The sequence below is a fragment of the Sander lucioperca genome, chromosome 12 (assembly GCF_008315115.2).
Source record: "Sander lucioperca isolate FBNREF2018 chromosome 12, SLUC_FBN_1.2, whole genome shotgun sequence".
In the NCBI taxonomy this organism is placed as follows: Eukaryota; Metazoa; Chordata; class Actinopteri; order Perciformes; family Percidae; genus Sander; species Sander lucioperca.
This window is the reverse complement of record NC_050184.1, coordinates 38,744,682-38,762,478: the sequence shown is the minus strand read 5'-3', so window position 1 is coordinate 38,762,478 and position 17,797 is coordinate 38,744,682. Positions and strand designations below refer to the sequence as shown.

Here is a 17,797-nt window from a genome sequence, read left to right as displayed (position 1 = left end):
TTTACAAACTAGGTAGCTAGTTTTCTACCTTTTGCTCTTGCCAGCGTTAACTGTCACGTAAATTAGCTTATAACGTTAGCTAATTAAATAGCAGATAACGTTAGCTTTAGCTCGGGTGTGTAAACGTTAGCTACATCTGTCGGTACACGATCCGTTCTGCCTGCACGATCCGTTCTGCACATGCGCAAAATGTTCGCGCATGCGCGGTTGTACGAGGATTTACGACACTGCACGATCTGTTCCACGCTTCCGGTCGACAGCCAAGCTAACGTTAGTTTAGCTAACAGCTAATTCGGCTAACTGCTAGCTGATTGTAGCGGTCTGCAGTTAGCCTCCACAGGCAAGCTAACGTTAGTTTAGCTAACAGCTAATTCGGCTAACTGCTAGCTGAGACAGCATGTAATAACTTTAAAAGACCCTCAAAATAAAACTTGAAAATAAACGTTGACATATATAACAAACACCTAACATATATAACAGCTGTTACATCAGTTCTACTTTACTTGTGCTCATTTAAAATACAATCACTCAATACTTGTCTTTATTGTTATTACTGTGAAGTCTTAATCTAGCTGTAGCCTGCTTTTCCCATTACGTTTGAGTTAACGTTATTTTAGACTGAATCTAGCTGTCAGCTAGCGGTTAGCCGAATTAGCTGTTAGCTAAACTAACGTTAGCTTCCCGGTGGAGGCTAGCCATAGGCTAGCGTGGAACAGATCGTGCAGGTCGTATGGATACGTAAAACAGTATTATCTTGCGCATGTGCAGAACGGATCGTGCAGGCAGAACGGATCGTGTACCGACAACATCTATAACGTTAGCTAGCTAACGCCCATTTAATTTAGCTAAAGTTAAAAGCCCAGTAAAAATTGTAATTTTCCCACTGGGGATCAATAAAAAGTATACATTAAAATTAACTATATTGTTTATGTGAGTCTTTTACATGGTTAACGATGTACAAACTGCAATAGTACCTTCTAGCCAACATTAGCCTGGCTTTAGACGTCTAGCCACATCTCACGTTTTGTCGAGAGCACTGATGTTTAGTTTTATGTGTCGCTTGGACAAGTCAGAGAACCACATAATTGAAGCTCTAGTCAGCCCTCTGAAAAGCTGTTATAGATACACTCCTAGGTTAAGACGACATTGGTGCAATAGCCTATATATCATATAGGCTCATATGCAATTTGTATGTATTATTATGTATCCTATAGGTTAATATGCAATTTTTTATGTATTTTTGTATCTCCTTTTTATACTATGTATACTGTATTATGTGTTATATGGACCTGTGTCTGCAATAAAGCTTTATAATATAATTTCAAATAAATAATCTAGCTTGTAATGAAAATAACGGAGAGGTAGCTAACGTTAACGGGGTCACGACAAATATCTCCATCTAGAGCCTAGAGTCCATTCCTTTGGGGTAAACTAGCCTAGGTTTGGGGCGATAACGTTACATGTCACGCACAGCGCTGTGGACATGTTCCTGTGCGTCTTTTATGTTTTGGTTAGCCAAAGACAAAGTCAATTTGTCCCACTCCCACAGGGGCTAGACAGCAAATTGTCTTTGGCCGCGGCAAAAAGCAATCACGTGGTTAAACAACTTTCGCGTCGTTACCATGGAGCTGTTTATGAAAATCCGTTGCTCATTGGTCGACAATTTTGTCATGACCAAAGTGCGCGCAGTCATTGGTTAATACGGCTTCCTATTCCAACCAATGGTGAAGCCCGCTTTTTACAAAACTGCTGCGAGTCCAGGAAGTTGACTAACTAAGGAGTAAAAGAACAAAACAAGGGATCTTTAAACCTGCACAAAACGCCTGGAAAACCATTTGGAATTAATTGTATCAGAAGTACTTTATTGGAAGCACAGAAGGAAGTAACAGAGGCCCTTTCTATGTATGTAACGTATGTAATAAACGGCTCTGCGTGCGTATGTAGCATGTGCTCGCGAGAAAAGATTTGACATTAAAACAGCTGAAGTTAACGTTAGCCTTCTGCTCGGGTCAAAGCTAACGCTAATCTACTTCTCTTCTCAATGTGGGCTAGTCTACACCTTGGTTTGCAACGTGCACAGGCATAGATACTATCAAGTATGTGCTCTATTGATCAGGCTAATAAATGTCATTATTTAGCTAATGCATGAAAAGTTTGTTTTACTGTGCCTGGCATTTGGCTGCATGGAGCTCTAGCTTTCTTAACTTGTTTTTCTTGCTTCCAATCTTTGGTAACGTTGGAGCGGTCAAATTGTGAATTGTTAAAACTTTGAAAGAAATTGTAGCCTGTTTTTTATGTTTCTGCTGGTGCATGATTTGTGTATTTAGTCTATCTCTGTACACAGTTTACTCTTAGCCGTATAGTGTTTAATAAGCTTGGTTACTCATTTGTGTTTGCCATTTGTTGCTCCGCTAGTTGCTCTTCACACCTTGCTATCATTATGGACTCCTCTCCAGTCCTTCGTCAGCAAAGTCAGAACAAAATCCGCAGTGACTTCATGAGGTAAGCCAGTTTATAAAGTACTAAAGACATTTTCACTTTGTTTTCTACCACCTTTAGAGCTGAATTGGAAAACCTCAGTACTTTTTGAGTGCAGCTAGAAAGTTCTAAAAGCTGGCATTGAATGTCCTGTCATATTTGTAATCTTGTTTACTTATTGTTTTAATCAGACAGTTCCTTATTTAAATCAAAATGTGTGGCTGCTTTTTCTTTAGGCAACATTTTTTTGTGTGGCTGCTTGTATTTAGACATTTAACATTTGCACACTTTGGCTTCTTTTGTTAAACAAAAAACAAGAGACATTTAAATATTTCTCAAGAAAGGCAGCAAAAATGTGTTCGGTATTGGTACCAAAACTCTGGTATTGGCAATAGTAATAAAAAATAAATAAATAAATAAAATAAAACAATGTGTAACTCTAATTGCATTTATTATTTTGCGACTGACTGGTTATCTCCACACAGAACAAAGAATGAACATAACAAAATGCCAGCAGACCCAAAGCCTTGCAAAGGCCTCTCTGCACCTCACCTTTCCAACCAGAATATTGAGAACCAGGATCCAGGAAACTCTGAAACGGGCAGGAAGGCACCTGTGCGGCCAGGTGTTAGTAGGCTTCCAGTGCTTGCAAAGTCCCTTTGTCTTCCGACTCCGTCCGACTTCAGTAAATCTCACTGTAGGTGGGAGGAGAAACCTCTGGCTGTAAGTGCCTCCTTCATGTCCTGCAAATTTAAATGTAATGTTTTCTATTTAATCAGATGAATCATACTTTATCATTTTCCTACAGGGGAAAACTAAGAAGAAAAAGCCATGCACCAGGCCTGTACCTTTCAACCTGTCTCAGCCCAAGAGCTCAAGAATGGCCACTGACAATCAACAGCCCCTCACTGTTTTACAATCAAGGACTGGCACTCATGCTGTCCAACCTGAAAACAATGTATGCAACGCTCGTCTAAAAACCCAAAACATAAGCGCGAAACCTACTAAACATCCAGCTATGTTAAACCACAATATGGACTCAACTAAAGGTACAGGGAAGTCTATTGGAAAGGCTACAGGAAGTACGTCCCAGCTATCAGGACAGTCTGGGCCTTCCAACACATTGAGGACTTCAGCCACTTTGTCCAATCCTTTACCATCCATTCCAAATAATGCTATGCATCAGACCAGCACAGCTTCTTCTGCACAGCCTACTGTTAGTGCAGAAGCCTGTTTGGATAACATGAGCCTGCTCAGTCTCAAAGATCCAGCCAAGATGTCCCATGCTAACCAAAACATGCAGCTGACCACACAGGGCAGTTTTTCCAAAAGTTCAACCGGTAAGTTAAATGTGTTGTTACCTTGTCATTGCTTTTGAGCAGTACACTTCCATTTGTGTTGTGCACGATATAACTGAATATATTTGCTTCCTGCATTTGAATCTATGCACTCAGTTGTGTTTATGCACTCAGTTGCCAGTTTATAAGGTACACCTAACTAAAACTAATGCAGTCTAATACAACAGCCCTGTAATAAATCCTACACTTCATGAAGGTTATAATGTTCAGTCTTGAGAGGTGTTGATTCAACCTTTTGGTAATTTTGAAGGATATTTGTGGTGCTGTTTTGTATTGCATTATACTGACAAGTGTTTCTATTATTTTGTCCACCTAATCTGTATTAATGAGTGGGGGCTAAATAAATGGAGCAACACTACTTACAATACTTTTGAATATAGGTTTTGATTTATCTGTTTGCTTTTACCTAGAGTGCACTAATTGGATTTTTTAATACTGCTTGCAACAACTGCATTTCTCTATAGAGATGAATGTATTTCACCTGTAAAACAATACCAGTGTAGCTTATTATTAATGAGAGAGCTAGAATCTTTAGGATTGTCATGATTGCCTGCTCTCTCTTTTTTAGTTGGGACTTTAACTACATTGCTCACTTATGTTTCCATGTGAATAGCAGTAACCAGTGTTTCCTATGTATTTCAGACAAAGAGGAGAACTTCCAGTCTGATCATGCGGCTTTGCTCAGTATCCTCCGGAACGAAGGAGTAAGTGCCACAGGTCTGAGATCTGCAAATTCACTCTCCAAACCCTATAACTTTCTGGTGAGTTGTTTTTTTATAATTGTCATTTACTTCCTTCTTTTACAATGCCGTTGGTCCCTACACTTTCACTGACTGGTTTTTATTTGTGGTTTTGAATGTTTATTTTTGTCTGAATCGTGACTTTTCACCATTTTTATTGTTATAAATCTATTAAATGTGTTTTAATAACCATTTGCTGGTGATTCTCTTGTTTGCAGCCCCAGCGAGTGTCTGTCATGAAGAGTCGACAAAAAGCTGGACCCACTACCGGTAAGCACAAGCTTAGAAACATAATGTGTACCTGAATAAACAGTATGTGATCACAGTAGATGTAAAAGTTGTTAAACCCAATCACAACGACCGGGGGAAATTAGAAATGTCATGTCTTCTCATATCATAAAAGGTTGTTTAGAGTCAAACCATTTACAGAATTGTGAAGTTACGTCTTGGTACATTTATGTATTTTTCTGGGCTGCTAACTATTTTTTGATGAAACCAGTAGTTGGACATTTTGGGTAATACTCACTTTCACTTTTCACTTTCTTGCACTGAGTTAGATGGGGCCTTTGCATGTCAATTGAATCTGTTCTCTTTGTGCTCTTCTTACAGGATCAGTGAAGTCGATGCAGTTCTCCCCAGACCCCGCTGCACTGCAAAGTATCCTGCAGAACGAGGGAGTGAAGGGTCGAGGGCCTGTGGGGTCCACACCCCGAAGCTCTGTCTGTCCATCAGGCAGAGGCACTTCAATTTACACAGTATGTAATTCATCAAATTAGTTTTCCCTTTGGCTCTTTTTTTTTTTTAATCTTATTACATTGCTTTCGAAACACGAGCACAGTTTAATTTACTGTGTTGCTTCTTTTCTCAGGCTCAGAGAGTGCCGGTTAGAAAGAATTGTGCAGAGGCGACCAGAGGACCAGCAGGTAAGATCTAGAATCGTTCTTCTTGTTATCTTAGGAAACCTAATGCATCCTTATCCTTTGTCCCTTTACCCCAACATGACTCTGCTGTTTTATCCTCACTAGCAGTCGAAGAGGCTACACAGAAGAACTGGACTCCACAGAGGGTCCGCAACACCAGGCATCAGCCCATGTCTGCTATGGTCAGTTTACATGCATTGAATGTTCACGCTCTGTCTGTTTAGTACGTGGTGTTTCTCACAGTCAGTTCCTTATTTCACCATGCTGCTGTTTTCAGAAATGTTATCTGTCGACACCACAGTCATGGTACACCGGCACTCCCGGGCTGCGGAGCTGCAAAGCCAACCTTCAGCCGCACCAGGAGGTGAGAGCAGGATATCGTGTCAATTTTATAACATTGACATAAGCTTTTACACAAATCTGTTCAAAAGTCTAACACAAAACCAAAAGAGATACATAATCTGTATGTGCAGAAGAAAGTTCAGCCACACTCAAAGCCAAAATTGTTCTTTCAACCAATTCAAGGCAGCTACAACAAAGGCTTGATCACTTTCTGATTTTCAGTGTAGATACACTTAATGGATGCAACATTTCAGAAATGTAAACACTTTTTCATATTAAGCTGTACCATCTGTTGGTGGAAGAGAAATGTTTGAGCACCATTTATGTTAGGGGAGTAAAATAAAGGATATGTATGTCTCTGCAGGTCTGAACATCTTAAAAAAAACAAAAACAAAAAAAAAACACGTTTGATGTTTTTGAAATTAGAGGATGGAGTTTGTCAAATAGCATTTTGCCACGAAAACAACCTCATGCAATCAGAACTCACCAAGATTTTTGGATGCTGAAAATGTTAACTAATTAATTACTTATCAAAGTCAGCATGTGAAGAGCGGATTGCAGATTTGATCCTACACCACTGTCACATTAAAAGCGCCCCTTTTACTGTATTAATGAAATAACTAAAACAAGAGCATGTCTAACATTATGCAGAGTAGTTTTAGTTTTGACCTGAAGCCTTTTACTACTACCATATATCTTTAACCAGAAATAATCATACTTTGCTCCGTACCACAGTTCATATGACTTTCTTGTTTGTGAGCAGGAGATTGTCCAGAGATTATTTGATGATCAAGAGGACGAGCAGAGCACAAATGTGGCTGAGAAAGATGCTGAGACACGAGAAGGGCAGCTCCCAGTTCAAGCCACAACTGTAAGAAGTGAATGGAGGTTCAAACCTTCCAGCCATACAGAGATCCATATTGAATTCAGTTCTCGTTATTTATTTAAAATATACGGTAAAATCACTGTATTCTGTTTGCGTCCTCCCTCACTCCTACAGACTAAATCCCACTGTGAAGAAAAGGCAGAGGCGAGCAGGGTCAGCAGCGAGAAGGAGGAGGTAAAGGAGGAGCAGAGCATTGTGGGAGGACAGCCGTTCTTCCAAGCACCGCAAAGAGAGTCTGTCATTTTTTTTTCAACGGGCAAAACCTTGTTAAGAGCTCCACGTTTCGAGAAGCGCCACGAGCCGCATGGCCCGGTGCTGCCAGTACATGAAGAGATGTCATCTGTGTCAGTGCCAGTCTGTCAGACCAACCCTTCGGTTCAGAGTCTGCACAGAGGTAATGCTGACATCCCATAATAATCCATTCTATAGTATTACACATACAGTACAGTGAACATTTTCCTGAATTGTGACTATGTTTTTGAAGTGTGACTTTTTCTATTACAGACCTCATTGTACAGAAGACTTGTGCTCCGAGTCTTGCAGTGGCGATGCTGCGTAAGCGTCTTCCTTGTCTGGAGGAGCTTCGTATGGACGAGGAGGTGGCCTCCTACACCTCAGGGTCTGTCCCCGCTGCTCCCGGGTTTCTCCCCCTTCAGCCCCGCTGTGGGAACCCGCTGGCCTCCATCCTGCACTCCGAAGAGTCCTTTGTGAGTACACCGCCAACAGTGTGCACGTACAGAAAAATGTACCATTTCTATATCAAATCACTGACATAATGGTTTTGAATAGGAGTCGTTAATCATTTTTTTAAAACAATATCTTTAACCAGAGCTGAGAGCATCATTGAATGAGTTCAGTACAGCGATGCTGTAGGTCCAGATTGATGCTGTGCCCTAAAACCACACTACACTAAATCTAAGCAGGTTTTGAGTATTTTGAGTATTCACAAATAAACTGCCTATAGAAGGCATTCACCACCTTGGAAAGCAAGAAAGCAAATTACCTTATTTCCCAATTTATTGAACTATTCCTTTAATTTACAACACAGTATGATACAACATAGTGCAGTGCTACAACCCGACAAGTGATCACATTTAGTTGGACAGTAGCATCCAACACTGAACATAACACTTTAAAACATGTACATACATATTCTCTGTATATATTCACAGACATACAAGTTAATATGAATATTTATCTACTGTATGCTTTGTTTTCCAGAAATTTGTTCCAATTGGTTTCAATCTCTCATTCGGCCCTTCATCTCCACGCAGCTCTCCACTGCAGGAGAGATGACCTTGCACTACAAGTCCTGTATTTGTTTTACTGTTAATATCCAGAGTGGATAAGTTAATTCTGATGTACTGATGAGACTTTTTAATGGAACTAATTTTGTTTGTCCTACACTGTTGTTGCTAGCCTTAATAAAAGTCCAAAGAATGCTGCTAGAATAATACTTTTTAGAAACCTTTTTTTTAAACTTATGAATGTGTATGACCACCCTCAGTAGATGCTTTCTAAAATTAAATGTTATTTCTGTCAAATAATTTGTCTTTTACACTGCAGGCACTCATATTTGTTTACAATGTATATCCACGCCTGTTAGAAACAATGTTTATGAAATGAATCAAAACCTAAATGTTGGAGAGAAAAAAATGTTTTAAAAGGTCAATGAAGACTCATCAGTGTTTTAGCTTTAGTATACATATAGATTAGGATGGCTCAAAGCATCACACCAGAATAGTCTTGTTTGGATTGAAAATTATTAAAGTGCTCATATTATGCCCTTTTTTAGGTTCATAATTGTATTTAGAGGTTATATCAGAATAGGTTTACATGGTTTCATTTAAAAAAAAAAACACCATATTTTTGTTGTACTGCACATTGCTGCAGCTCCTCTTTTCACCCTGTGTGTTGAGCTCTCTGTTTTAGTACAGAGTGAGGCATTGCACTTCTGTTCCATCTTTGTTGGGAGTCGCACATGCGCAGTAGCTAGGTAAGGACTACTAGCCAGTCAGAAGCAGAGGGAGTGCCACGCTAGCAGCTAGGCGAGCATTATAACGTGTTACAAAGTGACGCACGTTCGTCACGGAAGTATAGGCTGGACTACAATAGAGCTTTTTGGAGCAGTTTGTGAACAGTGTTTTCTGTTGGAGATGGTAAGTGCCTTTGGGGTGGACTTTGGGTTTTTTCACTTTGTAAACATATTACATGCACAACAAAAAGATATAACACAATAAAGGAAAGGGGGAAAAGCCAAAAAACATAATATGAGCACTTTAATGTACAGTGTTTATAATAAATGTATATGGGTTACTGTCTAGCCGTGTATGACTTTTTTTTTTCAGCTCTTGAACTTATTTAAAGGGGCATCCCACTAATTTGTATAAATCCCACAGTTGTATATCATGTCTTCTGTGCTTCTGGAGGAGCTTTCTAAAGTCTGCGTCATACTGTCGGCATAGAGTTTGAAAGATATGGGCAGGGAGGGGTCAAATGATATTATAATAATGGTTGCATTATGTGAAATGTAGGATGCATTGTTTTTGGAGCTCCACCCAAAACTAGCTACTAGCAACTAACAGGATTATTTCTGAAACAATTCATCAGGTATTCGATCGACAGAAAATTGTCAACAATTTTGATAGTAATTCAACTAAAGTAATTTTTGAAGAAAATAAAAATAAATGTGTTGCTTCAAGCCGCTCTTTGCTGCTCTTCTCTCTCTTGAATCATAGTAAATTGAATATTTTGTTTTTTGTGTTGAAACAAGCAATCTGATTATGTTACCTTGAGCTCTTGGGAAGCGTCTTTCTGAGTTACTATGATGAGTGATAATGACACTATCGTTAGTCGTTAGTTGTTAGTTGCATTCAGGATATATCGGCGTCTGCTGCTTTTGATGTGACCATTTGGCTGATACAGACATTTAATTTTCCTAAAGTCTTATGCAATGCTGTTGTCGCTCACATGAACGCCTCAACATTAAAGCTATAGTGCGTAGTTTCTGTGTCCCCCATGATGAGGAATTCTAAAATGACAACCACACTGTCGGCGCGTCCACATGATCCAGCCTTCCGTGACCGTGCACGCGCCCCCTCCCCTCCTCCACGCAGTTGCTCGTATGCAAGGAGGACACAGAGGATTAAAAAAACATGATGGACTCTTCAGAAGAGGTCATTATCTTCACTCTAGCTTCTGCGCGGCAAAGTCACCGGACGCCACAATCTTCTGAACATAGCCATACTGAGAAATACAGAGAGAGTTGTGTTAATTGGCTTTGTAGCAACTCGTTTGGCAATGGCTTGAATGTAACGGACGTTTATCAATAACAAAAAGTTACAGACTTAAGCTTTAAAAACGTGGAAAAAAATCATCTTTATTGCATGAAACAAGATATGCAGGTTGTCTTAAATTCAAATTGCCTCTGGGCCAGATGTAGAGTTAGAGCCTTTTTATGGAAACATGTTAAGGTGCACATATCAGCGTCATGCGACACAAGATCCTGTTTAGAGGGACGTCTTGACATTACACAGTACAGTACGTGAAATACACCCTGCTGAATTAGCTTAAATCTGACGGGCAGTTTTCATTTAGGCTATTAAACAAACTCCAACCATTAATTGTTTACACATTACTAGATTATCAAATTTGTTGATCAACCAATCTGTTAGTTGACACATCGTTTAAGTTCAGGAGTCCTGAGCTGGAGCTGTTCTGTTCTGCTAATTTCATGTGTAGAAGTAACTAAATAAGCCCAAAGTTTCAAAAATCTTTTTCATTACTTGCTTTGTACGTATTAAGTGGAAATATCTAAGCTGAGCTACATTCAAATTGTTTCCTTTTACATGAGTGCCATTGAGTTTCCCTGTCAGTAGCAAACTGTCCCCTCCAGGTGGTTTTGGGCCTGATGTATATTTAGTAGAGTTGTGATGGAGGTGGCGTCAGAGGAGTGTCAGTGGGAGGGGTCTCTGGGAACAGTAGTCCATAAAGCCTGTGCCTTCAATCGCTCCCTTGAGGTGCAGAGAGTGATGGAAGAGTAGCTCTGTTCTTTCTACTTTTGTTTTCACTTCATCGCCCACCTGTCTACCCCGGTTCCTCTGGAAACATGTCCAAGGATTTCCATCCAACCATGGACCCCACAAAGATGGGGCTTGGACGCTCCATCGCCGTGCTGACGTCAGGAGGAGACGCCCAAGGTAAGCAGAGAATCAATTATTTTATCACAGCTTTATTTTGAACGGTAAAACCCGAAAATTAGTCAGAGGGGTAAAATCTGTCGGACAGCCATCTTCCCTGCTGATGTGTCTGAGCACACCACTGAATCCCAACCAGCTGTAGAAGCCTCTAATCTTACAGCGGCCAATAAAGTTTCATGTTAATGCTTGCCATGCCATTTAAAGTAAGTTCATGGGCCAAAGAACAAAAACGACAAGCAACATTTTGTATACAAGCTGTCAGAGTGGCACAGCCAGCTGTCAGAGGTTGATGGATGTTTGACTATGATGATAAACAAGATTACATCTCAGATTCACTTCACCACCAAAAATCGACCTATACCCAGCAAAACTTTAAATGTCCTTACAACTGACAGACAAAGCACAAAGTAAATTGTGTAGCAGGTGAAACTTTACATATCAAGTTTGAGCTGAGAGTTCGTTAAGATATCACCCATACAGGCTGTGTTTTCCTCTGTTAAAAAACTGGTATTAAGGTCCTGTGGAAAATTACTCCATCAACTCTACTTGAAGATTAACTGGACGATGTCTGATATTCATCTCGTGTTCCCGGGTGAATATCTCTCTCCAAACCTGACTCTAACCCTTTGTGTTATCTGCCCAAGCGTTCCCTTATTTCACGTCTTTGGGGCTAATTTTAGTGGCAATGACCTTTTTCTGGTATGGAGGAGAGAAACGCCCCCCCATCCACAGCTGCTGTCTGGTGAAACAAGAGCTTCAACATGCCAGCCTGCCACAACACAAGCTCACACTGTGGCCTTTAGTGTACTGGACATCCAAGGGTGCGATGGTACACAAGACATACAGTTCCATAAACTCAGCTACTGTCCTTCCCTTATGGCTATTTTTGTCTCATCTGTTGCCAATGTGCAGGTCACTTAAAGGTTAAAACTTAAATTGATATTTGACAGAAAGTGTTCTACTGAGTCTGGCGTTGTGTTATATTGTGAGTAAATTAGACCCCAGTCATCCCATTTCATTTGTGTGTCTCAGGCATGAATGCTGCTGTGAGAGCCACAGTCAGAGTTGGTCTCTACGCCGGAGCCAAAGTCTACTTTGTTCATGAGGTAGGGGCTGCATACATGGATGGATGGATTACTGAACAGGCCTACAGGGCACAGCCCCAGGGCCTTCGCCTACAAAATGACCACAAAGAAACATAAGATGAAAGTAAAGATGACAAAAACACCAAAACAACTAAAAAAAACAGATGCAAAGAGAGATGAAGAAAGTCAAAATGACTATGAAAAGGGGCAAAGAACCGAAAAGAGACACAAAGCAACTACGACGAGACACAAAATGTTACTCATAATCCGCCCATGGCTGCATACAATTTACGCAGTACAATGACATGTCATGATATTGCATATAAATACAATGCATGATGCAAATTCTTAAGCCTGTGATAGATTTCTGTATTATCAAAGCTATGAAAGAAAAGTGTGTCTGCATTTTGTTGCAGTGCTGGGTTTTAACAGAAATATATCTCTGTTCAATATTTTCTATTGTAAGTCTTTCTATTTTATATCATGTCTCTTGACGTTTGTTTAACATTATGCACCAAATGCCAAGACAAATTCCTCGTATGTGCAAACCTACTTGGTTATAAAACCTGATTCTGATCTTGATTAAACTGGTATATCAGCCATGACTGTCTTTGTTCAACCACAATGCGTGTTAACATGTGCTGCAGGGCTACCAGGGTCTGGTGGATGGAGGAGACAACATTCGCCCCGCCACATGGGAGAGTGTATCCATGATGCTTCAGCTGGTGAGTGCTGTGCAGCCGAGTAAACGCACCAAGATGAGTGTTTGTTTGTGGTCAGGACACCTTTTAGCTGAACTAAGTAGGCCTACAGACCCACAGAACTGATAGTGTAATTTTTCAATGCACAAAACTTAATTAACCTCCATTGTATCCGGGTGGCAGCAGCAGGCAAGTGTATAAAAAATAGATAAAAGTGAACCTTTCGGCCTGGCTGTTTGACATGACTAGAGGTAAGAGATAAGGTGTAATTTTGGTGAACTGACCCTTGGAACTTTAACACACCTACTCCACTTGGAATCAAGCGCTTCCTCCTTACGAGCGCAAATAATACATGTGATTTTTGAGTGATGATGGTAACTGCTGGCTGCCCTGTAACTGAAGGATGATGGAGATGCAATAATACTGTGAAGTTAGTGATCTTTAAATCTCATCTGTTGTCTTAATAAGGAGACCTGGCAAGTAGAATGACTATGCTAAGATTTATTAAGTAGGGGAAAGTGAGCAATGGAGTGGGAACGCGCCATGGTACATTTCAAGGATATCACTTCAAAGTGTGATGCAGTCTCACTTGATGTGACTTCAAGGTATCTTAATGAGTTGGATTCCACAATGTTATAAATCCGCCCTGATGCACATCCCTCCACACAGAGATTAATATTTATGGGATATTGGATAACTGTTGTGGAAAATGTTGTGGGGTTAAATGTCAGCAGTCACTGCATCATTACATTCTTTTTCCTTCAAAGCCTGAAAATGTTTGCATAGTATCAGTATATTCTCCTCTTCACGTGTCAGGGAGGTACTGTCATCGGCAGTGCTCGCAGCGAGGACTTTCGTACCAGAGAGGGTCGTATGAAGGGAGCGTGCAACCTAGTGAAACTGGGCATCACCAACCTGTGTGTGATCGGAGGCGACGGCAGTCTGACTGGAGCCAACCAGTTCAGGACTGAGTGGAGCGGGTTGCTGGATGACCTCGTCAAAGCTGGTAGAGAAACAAATATATGTGCCTTCACAAAAGAAGTGCCTTTAAAAGGTTTCCCTCCCCTTCAGACTCAATATCTCTACAATTATTGGATGCATTTAATCCTTGTGTTGCCTTCCCCTCAACCATTACCTTGATATCCTTCCGGGGACAAAATTGAAAATTAACTTTTTTTGGCGCGTTTATTTGATGATTTTGGCGCTTTTTTAACGTTTTTGTCCCTCTTTTCAAAGCTTTTTTTATTCATGGTCAATAAACCTAATTTAAATGACACTATACCTAATTTTTGAGTTTGGAAAAAAAGCAGAAATGATGAATTATTTTGAATAATAGTTTAGATCAGAGGATGCTGAGTAAATCACAGGCTGGTTTATGTCAAAGTTTAGTCAAAATACTGTTTTAAAACCTTTTTTTAAAAGTTTTCAAATGCTATGAAATTGAATAAAAACACCCAAAATTCAGTGAAGGTAATCATTCATTTTACCTGCAAAGCATGGTGCATCCAAGTTATTTTGGAGCAATTTAGTTGTAAGAAACCCATATTTCTGATATTAAAATACTTTGAAAACAGGTCAAATTTGACCCAAAAACAATACAAGGGTTAAGATTGCATTTGTTACACACAGTCATGGTCCTCTGAGGATGAATCCTAATTCTGTAGCGCCACCATGAGGTTTTACGTTTTGGGCTTTTAGTGAAATATCTTGAAAACTAGTTTTGGATGGATTGCCATGTTTGTACTGTACAGACATTTCCCTCAGGTCAGCGTTTTGTTAAAGACCAAGTACCTTCAAAACTAATGACATTACTATATCAGCCTCAGCTGTAATTTGTGTTTTGTGCTATAAGCAAATGTTTGTCACAAACATTACACCTGCTAAATATTATGTGAGCATGTTAGCTTGGCGATGTTAGCATTGAGCAATTGTAGCCTGTAGACTCTAAAAGTCATGTTTATGTTCTATTGCTTTACAACACTGAATCCCAGTCGATGTATTTATTTTTTGTTTTGGAAGGTATTTAAACAAATCTATAAATCATGCGCACATAGAAACAATTATTTTCCAAAATAGAAAATTCAGTAATAATATAGTTTGATCCATAAACCAGGGATGCCTGTGAATAAAGGAAGAAATACTTTGTACGGGCATTGTATGTTTCTTTTCATCAACGTTACTATCTCTGTTGTTATTTTATGCAGGTAAGATTACAGCAGCAGAAGCCAAGAAATCTTCCCACCTGAACATCGTGGGCATGGTGGGCTCCATCGACAATGACTTCTGTGGCACTGACATGACCATTGGCACTGACTCTGCCTTGCATCGCATCATGGAGGTGGTGGATGCCATCACCACAACCGCACAGAGGTCAGACATCACTGTAACAGCTTCCTCCATGCACACAGTAATGGATGAGATTCACTTAGAGCTTTAGTGCTTACCTTTTTGATGTGAATAAACGTCCGTTACATTCAAGCAATTGGGGTGGGGGCGGCTTGTATCCTGTGGATGTGCTGACAGTTTTATTGTCATTACTTAGAATTCCTCATGGGGGCGACAGAAACTACACACTAATATTCAACAAGGATTAAATTAGATCATAGCTGCTGTAGCGAACTGTAGACATGTAACTAAATATGAAGCGTCATTATTCTGATCCAAAGTAATACAATGCTGCATCAGGCCAAGTAAATACCTGTCACTTTGAGTATATGAAGAAGTGTGAATGTGTATTGTTTTACTGATTACTGTTTTATTTTTATTTTTTTTATTTCCTTTTTTCCTTATTTGTACAAATGCTCTCTGTTTATCCACAGCCACCAGAGGACATTTATCCTGGAAGTGATGGGCAGACACTGTGGGTCAGTACCTTTTTGTATGTGTGTCTTGAACAAACAACATCATTGGTGTATTTCTCAATCTACTGAAGCCTGTCTACTGATATTTAGTACAATAAAAATCAAATGTTTGTCACTTTGTTCGCTTTTATCCATGTTGTGTGTCCGTGTGTGTCCCCGTGTCCGGCTGCAGGTACCTAGCCCTGGTGACAGCTCTGGCCTGTGGTGCAGACTGGGTGTTCATTCCAGAGATGCCACCAGATGACGGCTGGGAGAACCACCTGTGTAGGAGGCTGACTGACGTACGTGTTCCTTTATTGCAGATGGAGATGCCTGCTAACCAGCTCTAGACACTACAACATAAGTCATTCAGAATGCACAAGTATATTTTTCTCTGATTGTTTTTGTTTTTTTTAGCAAAGGGGCAGAGGTTGTCGTCTGAATGTGATCATTGTGGCTGAGGGTGCGATGTCCAGAGATGGCAAACTGATTACTTCTGACCAGATCAAGAAGGCAAGCCCATATTTCTAATGTCAGTGTGGTAAAGTATAATTTCAAGTTGCACAGACAACATGCCATACTGACAGTTGAATTTAATTGTCCACAGCTGGTGACTGACAGGCTCGGCTTTGATACTCGCACCACCATTCTTGGACACGTGCAGAGAGGAGGAACACCGTCCGCCTTCGACAGAATCCTGGTAAGTGTCTCATAAAATACCGAATATAAAGGACAGCGTACACCTGACTCTCTCTCTCTCTCTCTCTCTCTCTCTCTCTCTCTCTCTCTCTCTCTCTCTCTCTCTCTCTCTCTCTCTCTCTCTCTCTCTCTCTGTCTGTGTGTTCCAGGGCAGCAGGATGGGTGTGGAGGCAGTGATGGCGCTGATGGAGGCTACTCCAGACACTCCTGCCTGTGTGGTCAGCCTGTCTGGGAACCTGGCAGTCAGGCTGCCACTGATGGAGTGTGTGCAAGTGGTACGTGAAAATATGTAGTTACTGTATTTTCTTCCTGTTTTGGAGGATGTGCACTGACATTTAGGGATTTCTTCATCTTTCTCTCTCTCACACTCACTGCCACAGACCAAAGATGTGACTGCCGCCATGGCTGAGGGCAGATTTGATGATGCCATCAAGCTCAGAGGAAAGTAAGTATATTTTCCTATTAATTGTAGAGGAGTGTAATCCTAATGAACAATTCAATTGATCCATCATTTTGAAATGTAACTATTAATTGATATTTTGAAGACGGGAAGAGGAAACCAATTATTCCCTGGAAAATTTAATAATCTTTTTTTTTTTTTTTTTTGGTCTATTTATTAATTGACTATAATTAGATACTGTTAAGTCTATAATAATTTTGTTGGCACACTCCAGGCTTCATAATAGCACAGACGCAATGCATTATACAAAGAAAATATACAGGATAAAGTACAAACAAAGAAGAAAGTGCATATCTAACCCTAAACAGAAAAAAAAAGTAAAAGGATAAAAGCCACCATTCATATATTTAAAAAAAAAAAAAAGAAAAGAGTGCATTTCACTGATCTATTGTTCCAACACTCAACCATATTTATGACGTGCAGGAGTTTTCAGAACAACTGGAACACATACAAGCTACTGGCTCACATCAACCCCCCAGATGTTAAGGTAAGGATCGTCCACTGTTATTAAGGTTATTCTTTATGAAAAATAAAATTCATGATTTGAATGGTTACACCATTTTTTCTCCATTAACTAACTCTTCAGTCATCTCCTTCTCACTCTCTCTCTCTTACTGACCAGAGCAACATCAATGTGGCCATCATGAACATCGGTGCCCCCTGCGCTGGTATGAACGCTGCAGTCCGTTCAGCAGTCAGAATGGGCATCATTCAGGGCCACACCATGTTGGCTGTCCATGACGGCTTTGACGGCCTGGCTCACGGACAGGTAAGTGTACATTTCCGTCTTTGCTCCCAACCTCCTTTTATTATGGTTTGGTGAAATTTGGAGTTAAGTAAAACACGTGCTAATGTACCCATAGTGTCAAAAAATTGTTTATCAAATAAAAACTAAGTAGATTAAACATACAAGGTCGTCGTACCTTGATGGAAAGCCATTACTGAGCACAAAACAACCTCTGTACTCATAAAAAAATGCTGTAAACTAAGAATGCTTTCAAAAATATAAATGATTGTTTATTTTTATCAATTTACAAAATGAAAAGTGAGCGACCAAAAAAACATATTAAATCACAACAATATTTGGTG

General features: G+C 40.1%; 2 protein-coding genes across 6 annotated transcripts in view; both read left to right on the top strand.

Moving 5' to 3' along the window:
• The first annotated feature begins 1,719 nt into the window (after nucleotides 1-1,719).
• LOC116039541 (trophinin associated protein) lies at nucleotides 1,720-8,164 on the top strand. 4 transcript variants are annotated; one of them, XM_031284397.2, is made up of 14 exons: nucleotides 1,720-1,911; nucleotides 2,416-2,502; nucleotides 2,964-3,201; nucleotides 3,287-3,818; nucleotides 4,479-4,597; nucleotides 4,795-4,846; nucleotides 5,186-5,331; nucleotides 5,445-5,499; nucleotides 5,605-5,678; nucleotides 5,774-5,860; nucleotides 6,602-6,709; nucleotides 6,839-7,118; nucleotides 7,229-7,431; nucleotides 7,946-8,164. In XM_031284397.2, the coding sequence occupies exons 1-14, from the start codon at nucleotides 1,901-1,903 to the stop codon at nucleotides 8,018-8,020; spliced, it is 2,067 nt and encodes a 688-aa protein (XP_031140257.1). In that variant the 5' UTR covers nucleotides 1,720-1,900; the 3' UTR covers nucleotides 8,021-8,164. The 4 variants fall into 4 exon arrangements, with proteins under 4 accessions (XP_031140257.1, XP_031140268.1, XP_031140246.1 ...); XM_031284408.2 differs by having other exon boundaries at nucleotides 1,721-1,902; nucleotides 5,602-5,678; XM_031284386.2 differs by having other exon boundaries at nucleotides 1,721-1,911; nucleotides 5,602-5,678.
• Nucleotides 8,165-10,674: 2,510 nt separating this feature from the next.
• LOC116039533 (ATP-dependent 6-phosphofructokinase, muscle type-like) overlaps nucleotides 10,675-17,797 on the top strand; it is a 15,096-nt gene continuing 7,973 nt past the window's right edge. The window contains exons 1-13 of one of the 2 annotated variants that reach the window (XM_031284368.2): nucleotides 10,675-10,923; nucleotides 11,956-12,029; nucleotides 12,656-12,733; nucleotides 13,526-13,715; nucleotides 14,914-15,079; nucleotides 15,529-15,573; nucleotides 15,743-15,851; nucleotides 15,967-16,062; nucleotides 16,157-16,249; nucleotides 16,398-16,523; nucleotides 16,629-16,693; nucleotides 17,132-17,195; nucleotides 17,331-17,477. In XM_031284368.2, the coding sequence (XP_031140228.1) occupies nucleotides 10,833-10,923; nucleotides 11,956-12,029; nucleotides 12,656-12,733; nucleotides 13,526-13,715; nucleotides 14,914-15,079; nucleotides 15,529-15,573; nucleotides 15,743-15,851; nucleotides 15,967-16,062; nucleotides 16,157-16,249; nucleotides 16,398-16,523; nucleotides 16,629-16,693; nucleotides 17,132-17,195; nucleotides 17,331-17,477 (1,344 nt within the window). In that variant the 5' untranslated portion in view covers nucleotides 10,675-10,832. The remainder of the gene's footprint in view (nucleotides 10,924-11,955; nucleotides 12,030-12,655; nucleotides 12,734-13,525; nucleotides 13,716-14,913; nucleotides 15,080-15,528; nucleotides 15,574-15,742; nucleotides 15,852-15,966; nucleotides 16,063-16,156; nucleotides 16,250-16,397; nucleotides 16,524-16,628; nucleotides 16,694-17,131; nucleotides 17,196-17,330; nucleotides 17,478-17,797) is intronic. The other variant, XM_031284376.2, reaches the window with a different exon arrangement.

Excerpts from the sequence above, each read along its gene's own strand:
- LOC116039541 (XM_031284386.2), top strand. Across the intron at positions 4,598-4,794 it reads CCAAACCCTATAACTTTCTG|CCCCAGCGAGTGTCTGTCAT; the intron begins GTGAGTTGTTTT and ends TCTTGTTTGCAG. Across the intron at positions 4,847-5,185 it reads AAAAGCTGGACCCACTACCG|GATCAGTGAAGTCGATGCAG; the intron begins GTAAGCACAAGC and ends CTCTTCTTACAG.